This window comes from Anolis sagrei, chromosome X (assembly GCF_037176765.1).
Source record: "Anolis sagrei isolate rAnoSag1 chromosome X, rAnoSag1.mat, whole genome shotgun sequence".
Lineage (NCBI taxonomy): Eukaryota > Metazoa > Chordata > Lepidosauria > Squamata > Dactyloidae > Anolis > Anolis sagrei.
The window spans coordinates 52,174,765-52,193,478 of record NC_090034.1 but is presented as its reverse complement, the minus strand read 5'-3'; the positions used below and the strand labels follow the sequence as shown (position 1 = coordinate 52,193,478).

The 18,714-nt window shown below is 43.4% G+C and overlaps 1 protein-coding gene across 1 annotated transcript; it reads right to left on the bottom strand.

The window, feature by feature from the left end:
• Positions 1-1,331: 1,331 nt before the first annotated feature.
• Positions 1,332-18,551, bottom strand: DDX49 (DEAD-box helicase 49). The gene is made up of 13 exons (XM_060785087.2): positions 18,347-18,551; positions 15,996-16,119; positions 15,633-15,718; positions 15,436-15,557; positions 14,802-14,989; positions 12,339-12,479; positions 11,038-11,113; positions 10,523-10,599; positions 10,064-10,161; positions 7,227-7,301; positions 4,852-4,940; positions 4,685-4,756; positions 1,332-2,086 (listed from the first exon to the last, which is right to left on the bottom strand). Exons 1-13 carry the CDS (start codon positions 18,534-18,536, stop codon positions 1,862-1,864), a joined length of 1,563 nt encoding a protein of 520 aa, XP_060641070.2. The 5' UTR covers positions 18,537-18,551; the 3' UTR covers positions 1,332-1,861.
• Between the last annotated feature and the right edge of the window lie 163 nt (positions 18,552-18,714).

Genomic DNA, 18,714 nt, shown 5'->3' with positions numbered 1-18,714 from the left:
TTTAGGGGGACATTTCAATTCTGCCACCCATTCATTGTCATATAAGAAAGAAAATGTGACTATCACCTTGCTCTGTTGGCCAAGACATAGATTCAGAAACTTACTACTACTACTACTACTAGTTTGGGAAGCTGGCAATGCCTGGGTTATTTGAAAAGAGTATTTCTTGGCTGGGTTATCTGTCAGCTGGGTTTGGTGCTCTCTGGAGAAAGGTGAACTACAACTCCCAGATCCAAGCCCAATCACCCCCAAACTCTGCCTGTATTCACAGTTGGCCATCTTGTGTCTGTGTGCTAAGTTTGGTCCAGACCCGACATCGGGTGGGTTCAGTGCTTTCAGGATAAGGGTGAACTTCAACTCCCAAAATCAAGGTCAGTGCCCACAAACTCCTGTAGTATGTTCAGTTGGTCAAGAGGCTTCTCTGTGCCAAGTTTGGTCCCAGTTCATTGTCGGTGGGGGTCACAGTCTCTCTGGATGCAGCTGAACTATAACTCCCATAAATCAAGGTTAATTACCCCCCCCCCAAACGTCTCCAATATGTTCTGTTGGTCATGGGGAGTCTGTGTGCCAAGTTTGATCCAGGTCCATCATTTGTGGGGGGTCGCAGTGGTCTGTGGGAGCCAGAAAAGGTGAAGGTACTGCAAGTTCCATAATCTGTGATCCATCCTCCCCCAAACGGTGAATTACAACTTCCATCATGTTAAATCAGTCCCCCAAACCCCTCCAGTATGGTCAGTTGCTGCTCATTCCTCTGTTTGCTGTGCGCCATAGGAAAATGTAGGAAAGGGTTAAGGGAGGGGCAGTGGGCGAGGTCATGCAAATTCCACACCAATGGAGAGAAAGAAACACTGGGATGTCTGTGGTGGAGGAAACACATAAAATCTAGGATGGAATTGTCCCCATATGAAAGCCTTCACTTGGGTGGTGTGCAATATGGTGTTTGTGGAGGACCTTGGCAGGGCTCTTGGACATGTTCATGGTGCTCGCTATAACCTGCAATGTCATTGGAGGGAGGGCCATCGGTGTCTCCTGAGTAGTGGGAGCTATAGCTGTTTGTGGAGTCAGGAGCTTGTCTGTGTAAGTGGACACTCCAGCCACACACACGTATATAAATATTGTCTTATTCTATGTATAGATTATTACTCTTGCCCCAATTTGTATCTCCACCATCGACTAATGTGGTTCTTTCGTGGTTCTACGATATCGTCATTGTCATAATTTATATATACCATGGGTCCTACCCACAGTACACTTAGCTAAGAGAGAATTCTGCCCACAGTATCTGAAAGTACTTTTGTTTTTTGTGTGTGAAATAAGAGCCGTAACAAGACTCTGAAATGCCAAAAATTTATTCCTAATTTCCCTGCACAGCTGGGAATGTAATTGAGGGTGCACCACATTCTCCTTCTGTGGGAAATGCTCCTGGCAGATGCATAGAGTTGCTCCCGTCTTGATGTGTCTGAGCCACAAACTTCCAGGAAGGAAGTGACGGCTTTGAAGGAGAGTCCCGAAGTGAAAGAGGAAGATGGAGAGGAAATGCCAGGAAGAACAGAGGTGAAGTAGGACTCCATGATAGTTCGAAAGGACATGAAAGAACAACAGTGTTGTGTAGGATTGGAATAGATGGCCTTTGGGAGCCCCTTGTGGCTCTTGGGGTTTTCCGAATTGTGGATTTTCAGGGTCGAGCCGGGATTTGAACCTTGGTCTCTGTACTGGTCTGATGCTTAAACCACTAAGCCAACCTGTGTCATTCCCCTGCCTCCCTTAAGTGTATTTCCTCCCATTTCGAAGAAGTCCAAACTGGGAATGACTTGGGTAACACTATCCCTTTCTCTCTCCCAACTCTGCACTAAAGGACAGTTCAAATCCCTCCACTCCCTTCTGCCACAGCTAGGACGGGGTCTGCCGTTTCCTTGCTGCCGGCCGCTGCTTTCCGCTGCTTCCGCCGTTCGTGCTTCTGCCGTTTCCTCTGCAGCCGCAGTTTCTGCTGGTCTTGCAAGGCCTGCTGGACTTTGATGCGGAACTCGCCATTCTTCTTCCGGATCTTGGCCAACTCAGCCTTCCGTTTCTCCTCCAGGTCTGGATCCTGCCAGAGAGAAAGATTTTTTCTGATTTATCGTTGATCTGATCCATCAGGACCGAGGGCATTCCCTCCTTTGCTCTCTGATAATAAAACTTTATTTATATCCCACCATCATCTCCCAAAAGGGACTCGTGGATGGCTTACAAAAGCACATAGTAGTGCAACAGAATACACAAGGTACAGTCAAATACATATAACAGTGTCAATTTATATAAAATAAATATACTGTATACTGAATGTATATGTATACACACACACACACACACACACACTGTATATACCCTTTTCCAGACCCTTTTTAGGCTGAAAAAGTCCCCCTCGGCTTATACTCGAGTCAAGATTATTTTATTATTTCACTGTGTTATTATTATTATTATTATTACATTATTTAACTCTATTTATTATTATTATTATTATTACATTTATTATTTTACTCTATTATTATTACATTTATTATTTTACTCTATTATTGTTATTATTACATTTATTATTTTACTCTATTATTATTTTTATTACATTTATTATTTTACTCTATTATTATTGAAGGATACGTAAGCATATTTACATTGAAGAAGGTTAGAATAATGGTTTAATCAGAGTTAGACAGTCTTACATTAAATTACAGTTTTATGTAAATATTCAAAAACATTGAACCTACTGATGCCTCAATTAATGTAATTTTTGTTATCTATTATTATTTTGAAATTTACCGCTAGCTACTGCATTTCCCACCCTTGGCTTATACTCAAGTCAATACGTTTTCCCAGTTTTTTGTGGCAAAATTAGATGCCTTGGTTTATATTTGAGTCGGCTTGTACTTGAGTAAATAAAAACAACATATAAAATCCCTTCTAGTTCAATAAAATCCTCAATAAAATGCAGCAATAGCTGCGGAGTAAAATACGGATGTATCAATTTTAGTCACATAAAGTGCAAGAGTCAGATAATTCGCTTGGTCCTCAAGTATAAACTGATGTTGATTCATATTCGAAGGCCTGCTTGAAGAGCCATGTTTTCAATGTTTTCTAAAAACATTGGCGTGTGGGAGCTAGCCTAATTTCTCTGGGGAGGGAGTTCCAAAGCCGTGGGGCCACCACTGATAAGACCCTCTCCCTCTTCCCCATTGTGCTTGAGACGGAGACCGGACCGAGAGGAGAGCCTCCCTGGCAGATCTTACAGCCTGCATCTGTTCATAGGGGGAGATGTGGGTAATGACCTGCACTTTGAATTGGGCCTGGAAACTCGTTGGCAGCCAGTGGATCTGCTTTAATAGGGGTGCGATATGCCACTATAACCAGCCGCAGTTAGTAATCTGGCTGCCGACCTTTGCACCAATTCCAGTTTCCGAGCAGTCTTCCAAGGCAGCCCCACACAGAGTGCATTGCAGTAGTCCATTTGAGATGTAACTAAGGCATGGACTACTGTGGCCAAGTCAGGATTTTCAAGGTAGAATCACAGCTGGTGCACAAGTTGTAACTGTGCGAAGGCACTCCTAGCCACTGGCAACACCTGAGCTTCAAGCGTCAGCTCTGAGTCCCAGAGGACCCCCAGACTGTGGACCTGTGTCCTCAGTGGGAGTGTAATCCCATAGAGCACATGTTGCCACCCTAGACCCCAACTGGCCTCACAACTGACCAGGAGGACCTCTGTCTTGTCTGGATTAAGCCTCAGTTTGTCGGTCCTCATCCAGTTCATCACAGCTGGCAGACACAGTCCAACTCCCTTCTGCCATGCAGCAAAAACACAATCAAAGCGCCCCCAACAGATGGCCATCCATCCAACCTCTGTAATAATAATAATAATAATAATAATAATAATAATAATAATAATAATAATAGTAGTAGTAGTAGTAGTAGCAGAAACCCCAGAAATCATCCAGTCCAATGCTTGTCAGCCATGCAGGAAAAACACAATCAAAGCACCCCCAACAGATGGTCATCCAGCCTTTGTAATAATAATAATAATAATAATAATAATAATAATAATAGCAGAAACCCCAGAATCCATCCAGTCGAATGATAATATTAATAATAACAACAACAATAATAACATGTAACCAATGGATGCTAATTACAGGGAGATTCAAGGTTCGGAGGAATGTCTTTACCATCCAAAGGCCATTGAATAATAAGATCTATGGACAGAAGGTTGTCTTTTGCAACACTATAGGCTCTAACTGTTTGCCGTGTTTCTCCAAGGCTTTTGCCAGGGTTCGCCCTCGTCCCAAACCCTAAAATCTCTCTACAATCTTCCATCCAGGAACTAACCAAATCTAGCACCCAAACTGGGTGATTATAATAGGTACGGCGCAAACCCTATTATCCTCTGTAGGTCTTAAAGCCCTCCATTTCCATTGGGTGCCTATAGAGTCTTCCCTGTGGATACGGGGGCCGCGCCGTGCTCTCATTGCTCGCAGACAACATATATAATTTATTATTCACAGTCTCAGCTCTATAATTAGCTCAGGCGCTGCATAAAGACTGGGTTGCGAGCAATATTAGGTCAAAGTGATCCCGTTACCAAGTGGTGCCCTAAATAACGCAGGGCTCAGATTCCTGTTTTCGTGGGGACTTGTTTATGCAACAGCTCGAAAAGGAGTACCTTTCCCTCCAGGATCATCTGCTTCCGCTTGTTGATTTCCTTCTTCTCATCGAAATCCGTCGCCTCCAGCCTCTGGAAGAAAAAGGAGAACAAGCCTGGATGTGGCTCAAACCTAAGGAGGTTGTCCGGAGATAATATATGCCCTTGTCCCATTCTCTCTCACTTACGATCTCGCATTCCCTGCGCACCACGTTCACTTGGGTGAGGATGCGCAGGACGTCGCCTTCTTCTACAGAGAACTCCTGCAGCTTCATTCCTAAGGCAAAGAAAGGACAACAGCCTCCTTGAGGACTAGAGCCTTGGCCTGGCAGCATCAAGGCCCTTTCCAAATAATAAGGGCTGCTTGAACCTAACTGTAGTCAGGTTCAATCCTAGAGTTGGAAGAGACCCAAAGGTCATCTAGTCCAACCCCTTTCTGTCTTTGTACAGGAAAAGCGCAATCAAAGCACGCCCGACAGATGGCCCTCCAGCTTCTGTTTAAAAAGCCTCCAAGGAAGGAGCTTCCATAACCATGAAACCCATATTGGGAGCAGAAGTGAGAGTTTGGTGGTAATATTATTATTATTATTATTATTATTATGAGGCTTATTTGTATTATATTTTTTTTAAATATTATTATTTCGTTATGGCTTGGCTGGGAATATATCCCCCCCCCCCCCCCCCCCCAGGATATCTTCATGCATTCTTCCCATGTTCTGCCACCCAAGGAAACCACACTGGACAACATAATAATAATAATAATAATCATCATCATCATCATCATCATGAAAATAATCACAATTATTACTGTCATTATTAGAATTAAAATTAGAATTATTATAAATCTATGTATCTATCTATCTAACCCATGCTCAAGTCAGGGCAGACTCCTGTTTTAATGTTTGTATATTTATAGTTTTATTGTAATGCTTTTTATTGTGAGCTACTTTGGGTCTCCGTATGGAGAGAAAAAGTGGGATATAAACATAATCTACACACATAATAAAAGTGAAAATAAGTATGTGTGTAATATGTATGGGTGTATGTGGTTGGGGTGTCCACTTACACAGACAAGCTCCCGTCCCCACAAACAGCTACAGCTCACACTACGCAGGAAACACCAATGGCCCTCCCTCCAATAACATTGCAGGTCATAGTGAGCATCACACCCCAGTGTTTCTTTCTCTCTCCATTGATGTGGAATTTGCATGACTTGCCCACTGACCCCACCCACTGCCTCTCCCTTAACCCTTTCCTACCCTTTTCTATGGCGCACAACAAACAGAGGAATTGATCAGCAACTAAACAAACTTAAGGGGGTTGGGGGACTGACTCAACATGATGGAAGTTATAGTTCACTCTGCATCAAGACATAGCAACATGACCCCCACTGACAATGGACCTGGACCACATTTGGCACACAGAATCCACATGACCAGATTTGGGGGGAATTCACCTTGATTCATAAGAGTTGTCATTCACCTACATTCAGAGAACATTATGAACTCAACCAATGATTGATCTAGACCAAACTTGCCACAGATGATTGGATTTGCGGTACCTTCAAGTCATTTTCAGAGACCACTGCAACCCCCATGAATGATGGACTTGGACCAAATTTGGCAAACAGACCCCCCCCCCCCCCAAACCCACTTTACATCCTGGTCCAGTTTGGGGGAGGATGGTCCATGGGTGATGGAATTTGCAGAACCTTCACCCCCTCGGCTCCAACTTCCGCAGACCACTGCGACCTGATCTAAAGACAGGCCTGGACCAAACTTGGCACACACACTCCCTACGGCCAACAAAATATACTGGAGACATTTGGGGAAACTGACCTTGATTTATGGGAGTTCACCTGCATCCAGAGAAACTGTGACCCCCCCCCCCTACTGACAGTGGGCAAGGAACAAGCTTGTTTCTATATTTATTATTGTTATTACATTTATTATTTTACTATATTATTATTATTACATTTATTATTTTGCTCTATTTATTATTGTTATTATTACATTCATTATTTTAACCTATTATAATATTTATTTATTATTATGACTACATTTATTATTTTAGTCTATTTATTACTATTATTACATTTATTATTTTACTCTCTGATCTTAAATTAGTTTTATGTATATATTCAAAAACATGTAACCTAAACATTTAGCCTCAATTAATGTAATTTTATTGCTATCTATTTTTATTTTGAAATTTACCAGTAGCTGCTGCATTTCCCATGCACGGCTTATACTCAAGCCAATAAGTTTTCCCAGTTTTTTGTGGTAAAATTAGGTGCCCTGGCTTATATTCGGGTCGACTTATACTCAAGTATATATGGTATTGTTTTATCAAGGTGGGGCACAATGTATGTTATAAATATGCTCTTGCTTGGCCACAATTGAATCAGACTAGATGGCCTTTAGGAGTCCCTTCTAAAACTAGGATTCTATAGCCCTATTGCTCCCATGAAGCTTCTAATATCTATCTGTCGAGAGCGCTTGGATAGTGTCTTCCTTTATGGAAGCAGAAAAGGCCATTGCGATTCCCATCATCCCCGACTCACTAATCTGCTCCTCGATGGCATGGACCAGATGGATGTCGTACTGTGTCACCAGCGTGATGGCGATGCCGTGCCGACCTGGAGACGAAAAGAGAAAGAAAGCAAAAGGTGTTGGTGTGTCGAATCCACCTGTTTCATTTTAGGGGAGTCCCAAAAGAACCTTGTGTAGATGGGAGAACCTCTACACTCATAACTCTTTGCATGTTTTTAATAGAGAGAGTCACTGCAGTGGGAAGGTTTAGACCCACGTGACCATGGAAACCCACTCTATGCCATTGGGCAAGTCCCACTCTCTCAGCCTCAAAGCCTTCAAAACCTTTGGATTGGCCTGGACCAAGAAAATAGGTTGGTCTTAAGGTCTCAATACTTTTAAAAATTGTTCTAAGTGTGTGTGTTTTACATTTTTGGGCCCCATTGTACTATGTCACACTATGATTTGTGTTGCTGGGTAATCAATGTCATTATTTCCTAATTGGTTTTATCACTGAAAAACATGGGAAACGTTTGTGGTTTTGGCAAAGAATGGATCTTCAGGGTTCTCACTGTTTACTTTTATTACCGTTAATATTAAATTCTTTTTTAATGTGGGTTATGTTTTTCAGGATGTAAATTGTATTTGTTGTACTGGAAGCCACTCAGAGTCTTTTTTGGAGAATTATATAATATATTATTTAATAATCTATCCATTTCTATACACATAATAAAAGTGAAAAATGTGTATGTGGCAGAGGTGTCCACTTACACAGACAGCCTCCCGCATCCACAAACAGGTTATAGTGCTGAGAAGCCTCCAAAGGCACTCCCTCAACTGACATGTCAGTTTACAGCAAGCACCATGAACATGTAGCCCAATCCCTGCCAATGTCCTCCCCAAACACCATACTGCCCACCACTCAAGGAATCCTTTCATTCGGGGACAATTTCATCCTAGATTTTACGTGTTTCCTCCACCAGAGGCAGGCATCCCAGGGTTTCTTTTTCTCTCCATTGGTGTGAAATTTGCATGACCCCACCCACTGACTCTCCCTTAACTTTTTCCTACTCTTCTCAATTCTGTCTGCATAACAAATAGAGCAGAAATGAGCAGTAACTGAACATACTGGAGGAGTTAAGGGGACTGACTCCGTGTATAGAAGTTGTCATTCACCCTGCATCAAGTCGGAGCACTGTCACCCCTACTGACAATGGACATAGACCACATTTGGAACGCCCATGAACAACGAAAAATACTGGAGAGGTTTGGGATGAAATTCACCTCGATTTATAACCACTGTAAGTACTGGGATGTATAGTTCACCTGCAATCCAAGTGCACTCTGGATCCCACCAACAATGGCCCTGGACCTAACTTAGCACACAGAACCCCCATGACCAACACAAAATGCAGGAGGGCTTTGGGGGAAAATCACCTTGATTTATAGGAATTATCGTTCACCTACACCCCAAGCTGTGTTTGCACTGTGAATGCAAACAACAATGGAGCTGCATCAAATTTGGCACGCATACCCAATATGTTCAAATTTGAATACTGGTGGATTTGGGGTGGCCTTAGATATTTGGGAGTTGCAGGTACTGGGATGTATAGTTCACCTGCAATCAGAGCACTCCGAATCCCACCAAGGATGGACCTAGATCTGACTTTGCAGAGAGAACCCCCATGACCAACTGAATGTACTGGAGGGATTTGACAGGACTGAGCCACCATGGTGAGAGTTGTAATTCATCCTGCATCTGGAGAGGAGACTGAACTCCACCAATGATACATCTAGAGCACATTTGCCCAACATGAAAAACTTTTAAGTATTGATGGCAGTTTCAGGGGGTTAACCTGGCATGATGTGAGTTGTAGTTCATCCACACAACTTTATGCATTTTGTAAAGTACAAAATTACTTCTAATAACCTGGGCAATACCAGGTACCCAAGCTAGTAATATATAATAATGATATTATGTGCATTATTATATAATATATCCTATAATAATATAATATAATTATTACTATTATATATTTGTAATATTACACACACACACAAGCTTGGGGGTGCTCTCTGGATGCAGGGTGAACTACAATTCCGTCATGGGTGGGTCAGTTCCCCAAACCCCTCCAGTATGTTCCATTGGTCACCAGGGTTCTGTGTGCCTAGCTTGGTCCAGGACCATCGTTGGCTGGGTTCAGTGCTCTCTGGATAAGGATGAACTGCAACTTCCAGATTCCCAGGGCAATCGGTTGCAAAATCCGCCTGTGTTCACAGTTGGCCATGTTGAGTTTGTACACCAAGTTTGGTCCAGATATGTCATTGGCTGGGTTCAGTGCTCTCTGGATAAGGGTGAACTGCAACTCCCATATTTGAAGGGTAATCATCCCCAAATCCACCTGTATTCGCAGCTGGCCATGTTGGGTCTGTGTGTCAAGTTTGGTTCTGATATGCCAGTGGATGGTTCAGTGCTCTCTGGATAAGGGTGTACTACAACTCCCATATGCCAAGGGCAAGCACCCCCAAATTCGCCTGTATTCGCAGTTGGTCATGTTAGATCTGTGCGCCAAGTTTGGTCCTGATAAGTCAGTGGCTGGGTGCAGTGCTCTCTGGATAAGGGTGAACTATAACTCCCAGACACCAAGATCAAGTCACCCCCAAATCCTGCCTGTATTTGTAGTTGGCCATGTTGGGTCTGTGTGCTAAGTTTGGTCTCGATCCATTGTCGGTGGGGGGTTGCAGTTGCAGTCTGGATTCAACTATCCGAAATAAAGGTCAATTCCCCACAATCCCCTCCAGTACGTTCTGTTGGTCATGGACCAAACTTGGCACACAGAATCCCGATGACCATGCAGTGTATCCTTACCAGCCCTTGCCGTCCGTCCCACGCGGTGGATGTAGATCTTGGGCAAGCCTGGCGTGTTGTGGTTGATGACAACTTGGACCGTAGGGATGTCCAGCCCCCTAAATAATAATAATAATAATAATAATAATAATAATAACAACAACAACAATCATCATCATCATCATATATTCCTAGACATTTGGGAAATGTCCAATGTGTGATCAAATACAAAAGTCCATTTCTAAGCATTGGCGTTGTGCGTAGACACCTCCAAGGTCATGTTCCCGGCATGACTGCATGGAGTGCTGTTACCTTCCCGCCAGAGCAGTACCACAGCGGATAATAATAATAATAATAATAATAATAATAATATAAAAATATAATAACAATATACACCATAATAATATAGCAAAAATATAATAATAATAATAATTTCAACAATATACAAATAAAATAATAACAATGTAATAACAAACTCACCTGGCGGCGACATCGGTCGCAATGAGGATCTTAAAGACACTCGACTTGAATTTAGCCAGAGCAGCAAAGCGTTGTTTCTGCCAGGAAAGCAAAAGCAACATTGAGAAAGCCTGACATACAGAATGGAAATACCCATATCCCCCCCCGCCCCGCAAATAAGATATTAATTATATTAATTACAGCTCCAAAAGACACATTTGATAGAGTATAACCATCTCTATTGCGTCGTGTGCAAAAATCTACATTTATTCAAAGGCAGTTTGCATTGTCATTCTTCTGGAATACTGTCAATTGTATTATTTATTTATATTTAGTTCCATATTCTTCTTATTCTTGTTATTATTATTATTATTATTATTATTAAATTATTCAATATGCATGTTACAATAGACGTACTATTGCATCTGTCAGGCTGACGATCTGAGCAGGGGCTTACTTTCGGAGTAGGGCTTACATTACGAGTGTCATGCTAGGGCTTATTTTCCGGTAGGTCTTATTTTTTGGACTTTGCTCACCTGCTTCATCATGGAGTGCAGAGCCACAGAAGGGAAGTTGAACTTCTTCAGCATCATGTTCAGGAGCTGGCAGTTCCTGCAAGCAGACAAGACAAGCCTTTTGGAAAGAGGCACTCTGTAGCTGCCCAGAGGCCCCCTTGCCCTGGTCTCTAGGTCCCTGCCAGTGGGTTCCAGTACTCCTCAATGGAGCCATTGTTTCAAATGGCAGGAAAGGAGATTTCACCTGAACATTAGGAAGAACTCCCTGACAGTAAGATGAACAATGGAACTCTCTGCCTTAGAGTCTGGTGGAGGCCCCTTGTTTGGAGGTTTTTAAACAGAGGCTGGATGGCCATCTGTTGGGAGTGATTTAATTGTGCTTTTCCTTCCTGGAAGAAGGGGATTGGACTGGATGGCCCCTTGAGGTCTCTTCCAACTCTAGGATTCTATTACTATTATTATTATTTACACAAAAACACAGTATGTCACAGCAAATGAGATATATATGCTGGATTTCGTATCACAAAATCACAAGTTGAACACTTTCCAAGCATCTAGGACTGTGTGATGTTTATTATTATTATTATTATTATTACTACTATATAATAAATAATAATAATAATAATAACAACAATAACATAATCAGAGGCTGGATGGCCATCTGTCATGTGTGCTTTGATTGTGCTTTTCCTTTATAGCAGAAAGTGGCTGGACTGGATGTCCTCTGGAGGTCTCTTTTAACTCTAGGATACTGTTAATAACAACAACAACAACAATAATAATAATAATAATAATAATAATTGGGTGTGCTTTAATTGTGCTTTTCAATCTTGGAAGAAGTGCATTGGACTAGATGTCCTCTGAGGGTCTCTTTCAACTCTAGGATACTATTATTATTACCACTACTATTATTAATATTATTAATTAATATTATTATTAATATAATTTGAGACTGGATGGTCATCTGTTGGGAGTGCTTTGATTGTACTTTTCCCTCTTGGCAGAAAGGGGGTTAGACTAGATGGCCCATTGGGGTCTTCTCCAATTCTGGGATTCTATTATTATAATTAACGATAATGATAATAATATTAATAATATAACTGGAGACTGGGTGACTTTATGTCGGGTGTGCTTTGATTGTGCTTTTCCTTTATAACAGAAGGTGGCTGGACTGGATGGCCCATTGGGGTCTCTTCCAACTCTAGGATTCTATTATCATCATTAATGATAATGATGACAATGATAAAAATAATATAACTGCAGACTGCATGGCCTTATGTCAGGAGTGCTTTGATTATGATTTCCTTCCTGGCAGTACTCACTTGCAAGTGTTGGTGAATATCATGATGGACCAGTCTGGGTGTTGGTCTTGGAACATCTGAACTAGGTGGACCATGTAGGCATCCTTCACCTTTTCTGGGACCAGCAAGTAACGCTGGTCCAGCTGCTCCACCGTCCGAACCCTTCAGAAAGGAGAGAAAACAAGACATCAAGAGCTGTTTGCCTGAGAAAAGGCCTGCCCTCTATAAAGGATGACACCATCAACATAGTTTCTGATTCCTTCTAAGCATAAGCATCCAAAGCATTCTGCATTAATGATGGATAACAGAGTGTAGATGTGCCCTCAGATGAACTGATGTAGTCATTTGCTATTAGAGCAAATGACTACACCGTGTAACATAATTTGTGCTCCTGGGTTATAAATATCATTTCCTAATTGGTTCTATCATAGAAACATGGCAAAAGTTGATTAAAGTGCAGAAACTTTGTTTTTGTGGGAGGGACATCGTGCAGCATATTTTGCTATAGTTTTTCAATGACTATCTCATCGAGTCTCAACCAATTTAACATCGCTTGCACAAAAACAAAGTAAGGACAATACAATTAAATAGGAAATCACGCTTTCAAACCAGGCACATATATTTTTCATTTTTTTTACACAGTAATCACCTATCAATACACATAATAAAAGTAAAAATATGTATGTATGTGTGTATGTGGCTGGCTCCCGCCTCCACAAACATCTATAGCTCCCACTACTCAGGAGACACCAATGGCCCTCCCTCCAATGACATTGCAGGTTATAGCAAGCACCATGGACATGTACAAGTGCCCTGCCAATGTCCACCATCAACACCACACTGCCCACAACCAAGTGAAGGCTAGATCTTATATATTTCCTCCATCACAGGCATCCCAGTGTTTCTGACTCTCTCCATTGGTGTGGAATTTGCATGACCCCGCCCGCTGCCTCTCCCTTAACCCTTTCCTATGCTTTTCTATGGTACACAGCAAACAGATGAATTGATCAGCAACTGAACATACTAGAGAGGTTTGGAAAGAATTCACCATGATTTACAGGAGTTGTAGGTCCTGAGATGTATAGTTCACATGCAATCAAAGAGCACTCTGAACTCCACCAACAATGGACCTGGAACTAACTTGGCAAACAGAACCCCCATGACCAACAAAACATACTGGAGGTCTTTGGAGGGATTTATAGGAGTTGTAGTTCACCTACATCCAGAGCGCACTATGAACCCAAACAATGATGGATCTGGACCAAACTTGGCATGCATACCCAATATACCCAAGTTTGAATACTGGTGGGTTTTGAGGGGAATTGGCCTGGACATTTTGGAGTTGTAGGTTCTGGGATTTATAGTTCACCTGCAATCAATGAACACTCTGAATTCCACCAAGATGGACTTGGACCAAACTTGGCACAAAGAACCCCCATGACCAGCAAAAAACAAAAACAAAACTAGAGGTCTTTGGAAGAAATTCACTTTGATTTGGGGGAGTTGTAGTCCACCTACATCCAGAGAGCACTGTGAACCCAAACACCGATGGATCTGGACTAAACTTGGCGCACACACCTGATATGCTGAAAATCAATAACTGGAGGGGTTGGGGGGAACCGGCCTTCCTTTCTGAGAGTTGGAGTTCACTCACAACCAGGGAGCACACTGAACCCCACCGATGATGGACCTGGACCAAACTTGCCCAACATAACAAACTTTAAGTACTGATAAAGTTTTTTTGGGGTGAATGGGGCATGATGTGAGTTGTAGTTCACCCACAACCTTATGCATTTTGTACAATCAAAAATTGACTTTTTCAAATAACTTGGGCAACACTGGGAACCCAAGCTAGTAATATAATAAAATGTATATGCATATTATATATATAAGTATATAAATATATATAGGGAGAAGATTGATAGGCATATAACTATACATAGGTGATAGGTAGATATACCAATAAATGGATAGAAAATTTATATATTTATATATATATATAAAATTTTATATATATAATTTTATATATATTATTATATATATTTTAACAGGGTGGATATACATGGAGTAAAAGATGGGATAGCTAAGTATTTGTGTATGTATTTGTGTATGTATGTATATATAGAGAGAGAGAGAGAAAGAGAGAGAGAGAGAGAGAGAGGATATTATATGAATCTTTTCACTCTGTTGCAGGGATGTGGCTCATCCAGCCTTCAAAGAATTATGACTAATCTTCAAGAGAAATGGCTTGGCTGTGATGCCGCCTATAATCAGCTTCCCCTCCAAAGTGCCTATTTAAAAACCCATTTATCTCCTAATCTCCCTCTGCAAATTGATTCTGTGCATTCAATTAGGAAATGACATGAATAGTTTTCATGAATAGTTTGGGAAAAGGACAGCAACTCCCATGATGCCCAAAGCAACCCCCCCGATAATGGGAGGTGAAGTCACATATTTTAAGGGGAGAAAGGAGAGGGGACTCACTCGGAGCTGGACTCCCAGAAGAAGGGCTGGTTCATGGCGATGCGCTGCAGTTGGCTCAGGGTCTCGGTCAGTGTGGCGCTGAAGAGCATGGTTTGTCGCCCAGACGGAAGCGCTGCCAGGATGGTCTCCAGGTCTTGGGTGAAGTCAGTGCAGCCCTGTTCCAGCAAACGGTCTGCTTCATCCAGGACCTAAATCCCAATGAGGAAAAAAAGAAGGGATCCTAGAGCGGGATGACCCCAAAAGGTCATCCAGTCCAACCTCTTTCTGTCAGGTAAGAAGGCTCCATCTAAGGCTTCCTAAAAGATGGCCATACCGACTGAATGATAGACTCATAGAGTGGGAAGGGGTCCCCGAAGACCATCCAGTCCAACCCCTTTCTGTCATAGACACCATCCAAGCCCTCCCGACAGATGGCCACCCAGACTCTGCTCAATAATAATAATAATAATAATAATAATAATAATAAAATCCTAAAGTTGGAAGGGATCCCACAAAGGCCATCCAGTCCAACTCGTCTGTCATAAAGGGGGACACCATCAAAGCCCTCCCAACAGAGGGCCATGTAGACTCTGTTTATAGAATCCTAGAGTAGGATGGGACCCCCCAAGGCCAACCAGTTCAACCCCCGCCTTACCAAGACCTTGATCCGTTGAAGGCTGCAGGGGTTGGAGCTGCGGAGGTGGTCGGCCAGGCGCCCTGGGGTGGCGACGACCACGTGGGGCTTGCGGGAGAGTGCCAACGCCTGGGACACCATGTCTGCAAGGAGAGGGAGGGATCACGTCATGTATTCGTGGTGCACTCTCTCAGCTTTTCGGCCCCATATATACGTACCCATGCCGCCCACAACGATGCAGTCCTTCAGGCCCAGTGGCTTCCCTAGGACTCGGAACTGTTCAGCGATCTGGTAGGCCAGCTCCCTATTGGAAACAATAAATCGAGAAGGGAATATACATAATATATCAACACAGTCCATTCTACCACCTAGGAAGACACCATCAAAATCCTCCTGACAGATGGCCATCCAGACTCTGTTCAATAATAACAGCAACAATAATAATATAATCCTCGAGTTAGAAAAGACCTTTTAAAGGGCCATCCAGTCCAACCCCATTCTGCCGTAAAGGAAGACACCATCAAAGCCCTCCTGATAGATGACCACTCAGCACCTGCTTAGTACTAATACTAATAATAGACCTTGTGGGCGTCAGGACGAGGCAGAAGATGCCGTAGGGGTCCTCTGAGAGCCTCTGCAGGACCGGAAGCACAAAGGCAGCCGTCTTCCCACTCCCGGTCTTGGCACAGCCCATGCAGTCACGGCCTGGAAAGAAAGCAAGAACTCTGAACATGTTCTGAGGCAAGATCAGCTCAAAGGAAACCCCCCACCGCTTTGCTAAGGGGTGATTAGGCAAGCCCCAACCTTAGCAGCCTTCAAGAAGGATCTCAAAACTTGGCTTTTCTGTTGCACCTTTGGAGAGTGATCAGATATTTCCTTTTGTTGCTCCTCTCACAATGTTTGTCCTCATATTGCACTCCCCCCCTCCTGTTTGAAAGCCTGTCTCCACTACTCCGTCTCCTATGAGCTTCTCCCATACCAATATTTCTTTTACATCTCTATCTCATCTTGAATTTTATCATTTTATCTCGCACATGTGGGCCGCCCATTGGGATTGACTCTGCATTGTATTATTTTGTATTGTTTTATTGTATTCTTATGTTTTTATTTATTTAATTGTGATGTTTGTTTTGTTGCTCTGGTTTTATTTTGTACTGTTGGGCTTGGCGTCATGTAAGCCACCCCGAGTTTCCTTTGGGGAGATGGTGGAGAGGTATAAATAAAGATTATTATTATTATTATTATTATTCCACTGATTAGATTTAAATGTAGAACAGGGTTCATGGAGAACTAAGTGGAGAAAACACTCTGCCCATGCTCAGGAATCCCTCCCCCAGGCTATTTAGTGGGGAGGGTGATTTAGAGTGGGCATGGTTTTCTGTGAGGGCGTGGCTTGAAGAGCCCCCCCACTGGGGATCAAAGGGAAACTGAGTGGGCGGGGCTTCACGAAGGGCGTGGTTTGGCTGAGAAGGCTTTCTGTGGGGCCGTGGCTTGAACGCCTAATTGCCAAGGGAAACCTGGAGGCGTAGCTTAATGGTTTTTTTTGGTTGTTTTTTTTAAACAGAAGAACGGCCTGCCTCAGGGGAGCGTGCTTGTTCCATCCATGTTCAACATCTACACAAATGACCAGCCACTGCCAGGAGGGACAGAGAGTTTCATCTATGCTGATGATCGTGCCATCACCGCTCAAGCAGGGAGCTTTGAGATGGTTGAAAAGAAGCTATCCGAAGCTCTAGGTGCTCTTACTGCCTATCACAGGGAAAACCAACTGATCCCTAATCCATCTAAAACACAGACATGCGCCTTTCACCTTAAGAACAGACAAGCATCCCGAGCTCTGAAGATCACCTGGGAAAGGAATCCCACTGGAGCATTGCAGTGCACCCAAATACCTGGGAGTCACTCTGGACCGTGCCCTGACCTACAAGAAGCACTGCCTGAACATCAAGCAAAAAGTGGGCGCTAGAAACAATATCATACGAAAGCTGACTGGCACAACCTGGGGATCACAACCAGACACAGTGAAGACCTTGCGCTATGCTACACTGCTGCTGAGTACGCATGCCCAGTGTGGAACACATCTCACCACACTAAAACAGTGGATGTGGCTCGTAATGAGACATGCCGCATTATTACGGGGTGTCTGCGCCCTACACTACTGGAAAAATTACACTGCTTAGCCGGTATTGCACCACCTGACATCTGCCGGGAAGTAGCAGCCAATAGTGAAAGGACCAAGGCAGAGACATCTCCAGCTCATCCCCTGTTTGGGTATCAGCCAGCACGCCAACGACTTAAATCAAGACATAGTTTTCTTAGATCTACAGAGACACTCGCTGGAACACCTCAGCAAGCGAGAGTCCAAAAGTGGCAGGCTCAAACCCAGCACCTCAATCCATGGGTGATACCAGATGAGAGACTCCCCCCTGGGCACACAGAAGACTGGGCAACTTGGAAGGCGCTGAACAAACTGCGCTCTGGCACCACGAGATGCAGAGCCAATCTTAAGAAATGGGGCTACAAAGTGGAATCCACGACATGCGAGTCGAGAAGAGCAAACCACTGACCACCTGCTGCAATGCAACCTACATGCACGATGGAGGACCTTCTTGCGGCAACACCAGAGGCACTCCAAGTGGCCACATACTGGTCAAAGGACATTTAATCAGCTACCAAGTTTGCAAAATCTGTGTTTTTTGTTTTTTTTAAATCTGTGTGTTTGTTTTGTTCTGTTAGAAATGTAATACAATGGTCTGGTTGCTGATGACACGATAAATAAATAGCTTAATGTGTGGGCGTGGCTCGGAGGCTCTTCCAATGAGGGTTAGAGGCAACCGAAGGGGCGTGGCTTGAAGAGCCTCCCAGCAGGACGAAAGGGGGCGTGGCTTGAGGCGTCTGAGGGCGTGGCCTGGTCGAGCGCGCGAGGTCTTACCTTGGAGCGCGGGTGGGATGCAGGCCTCTTGGACGGGAGTAGGCCGCTTGAGGCCCAGTTGCTCCGCTTGCGCCGCCAGCCAAGGCGACAGGCCCAAGGCACGAAAGCCGGCTGCCGCCATCACACTCCGGAGGAAAGAGGAAAAAGGAAGCAATCCCAGAGTGCCACGCGGTGGTGCGCTCTGCGTCATGACGTCACGAACCTGAGTCGGGCTGTATAGGTTGTCATGGCAACGCTGTAGCTTGTGTCCCAGAATGTTCAGCGCGAAGCTTCAGAGCGTCGAACAAATTAGAAATCACAATAACACGAATATTATCATATTTAGTTGTTACCCAATACGAATTGATAGAAATTATAAGAAAAAATTA

What these genes read in the sequence shown, in the direction of transcription:
- DDX49 (XM_060785087.2), bottom strand. Translation starts at nt 18,536, where the DNA reads ATGACGCAGAGCGCACCACCGCGTGGCACTCTGGGATTGCTTCCTTTT. An exon ending in TTCAACGGATCAAGGTCTTG is followed by an intron (nt 14,990 to 15,435) that starts GTAAGGCGGGGG and finishes ATTGGGATTTAG; the next exon opens with GTCCTGGATGAAGCAGACCG. An exon ending in AGATGATCCTGGAGGGAAAG is followed by an intron (nt 2,087 to 4,684) that starts GTACTCCTTTTC and finishes TCTCTCTGGCAG; the next exon opens with GATCCAGACCTGGAGGAGAA.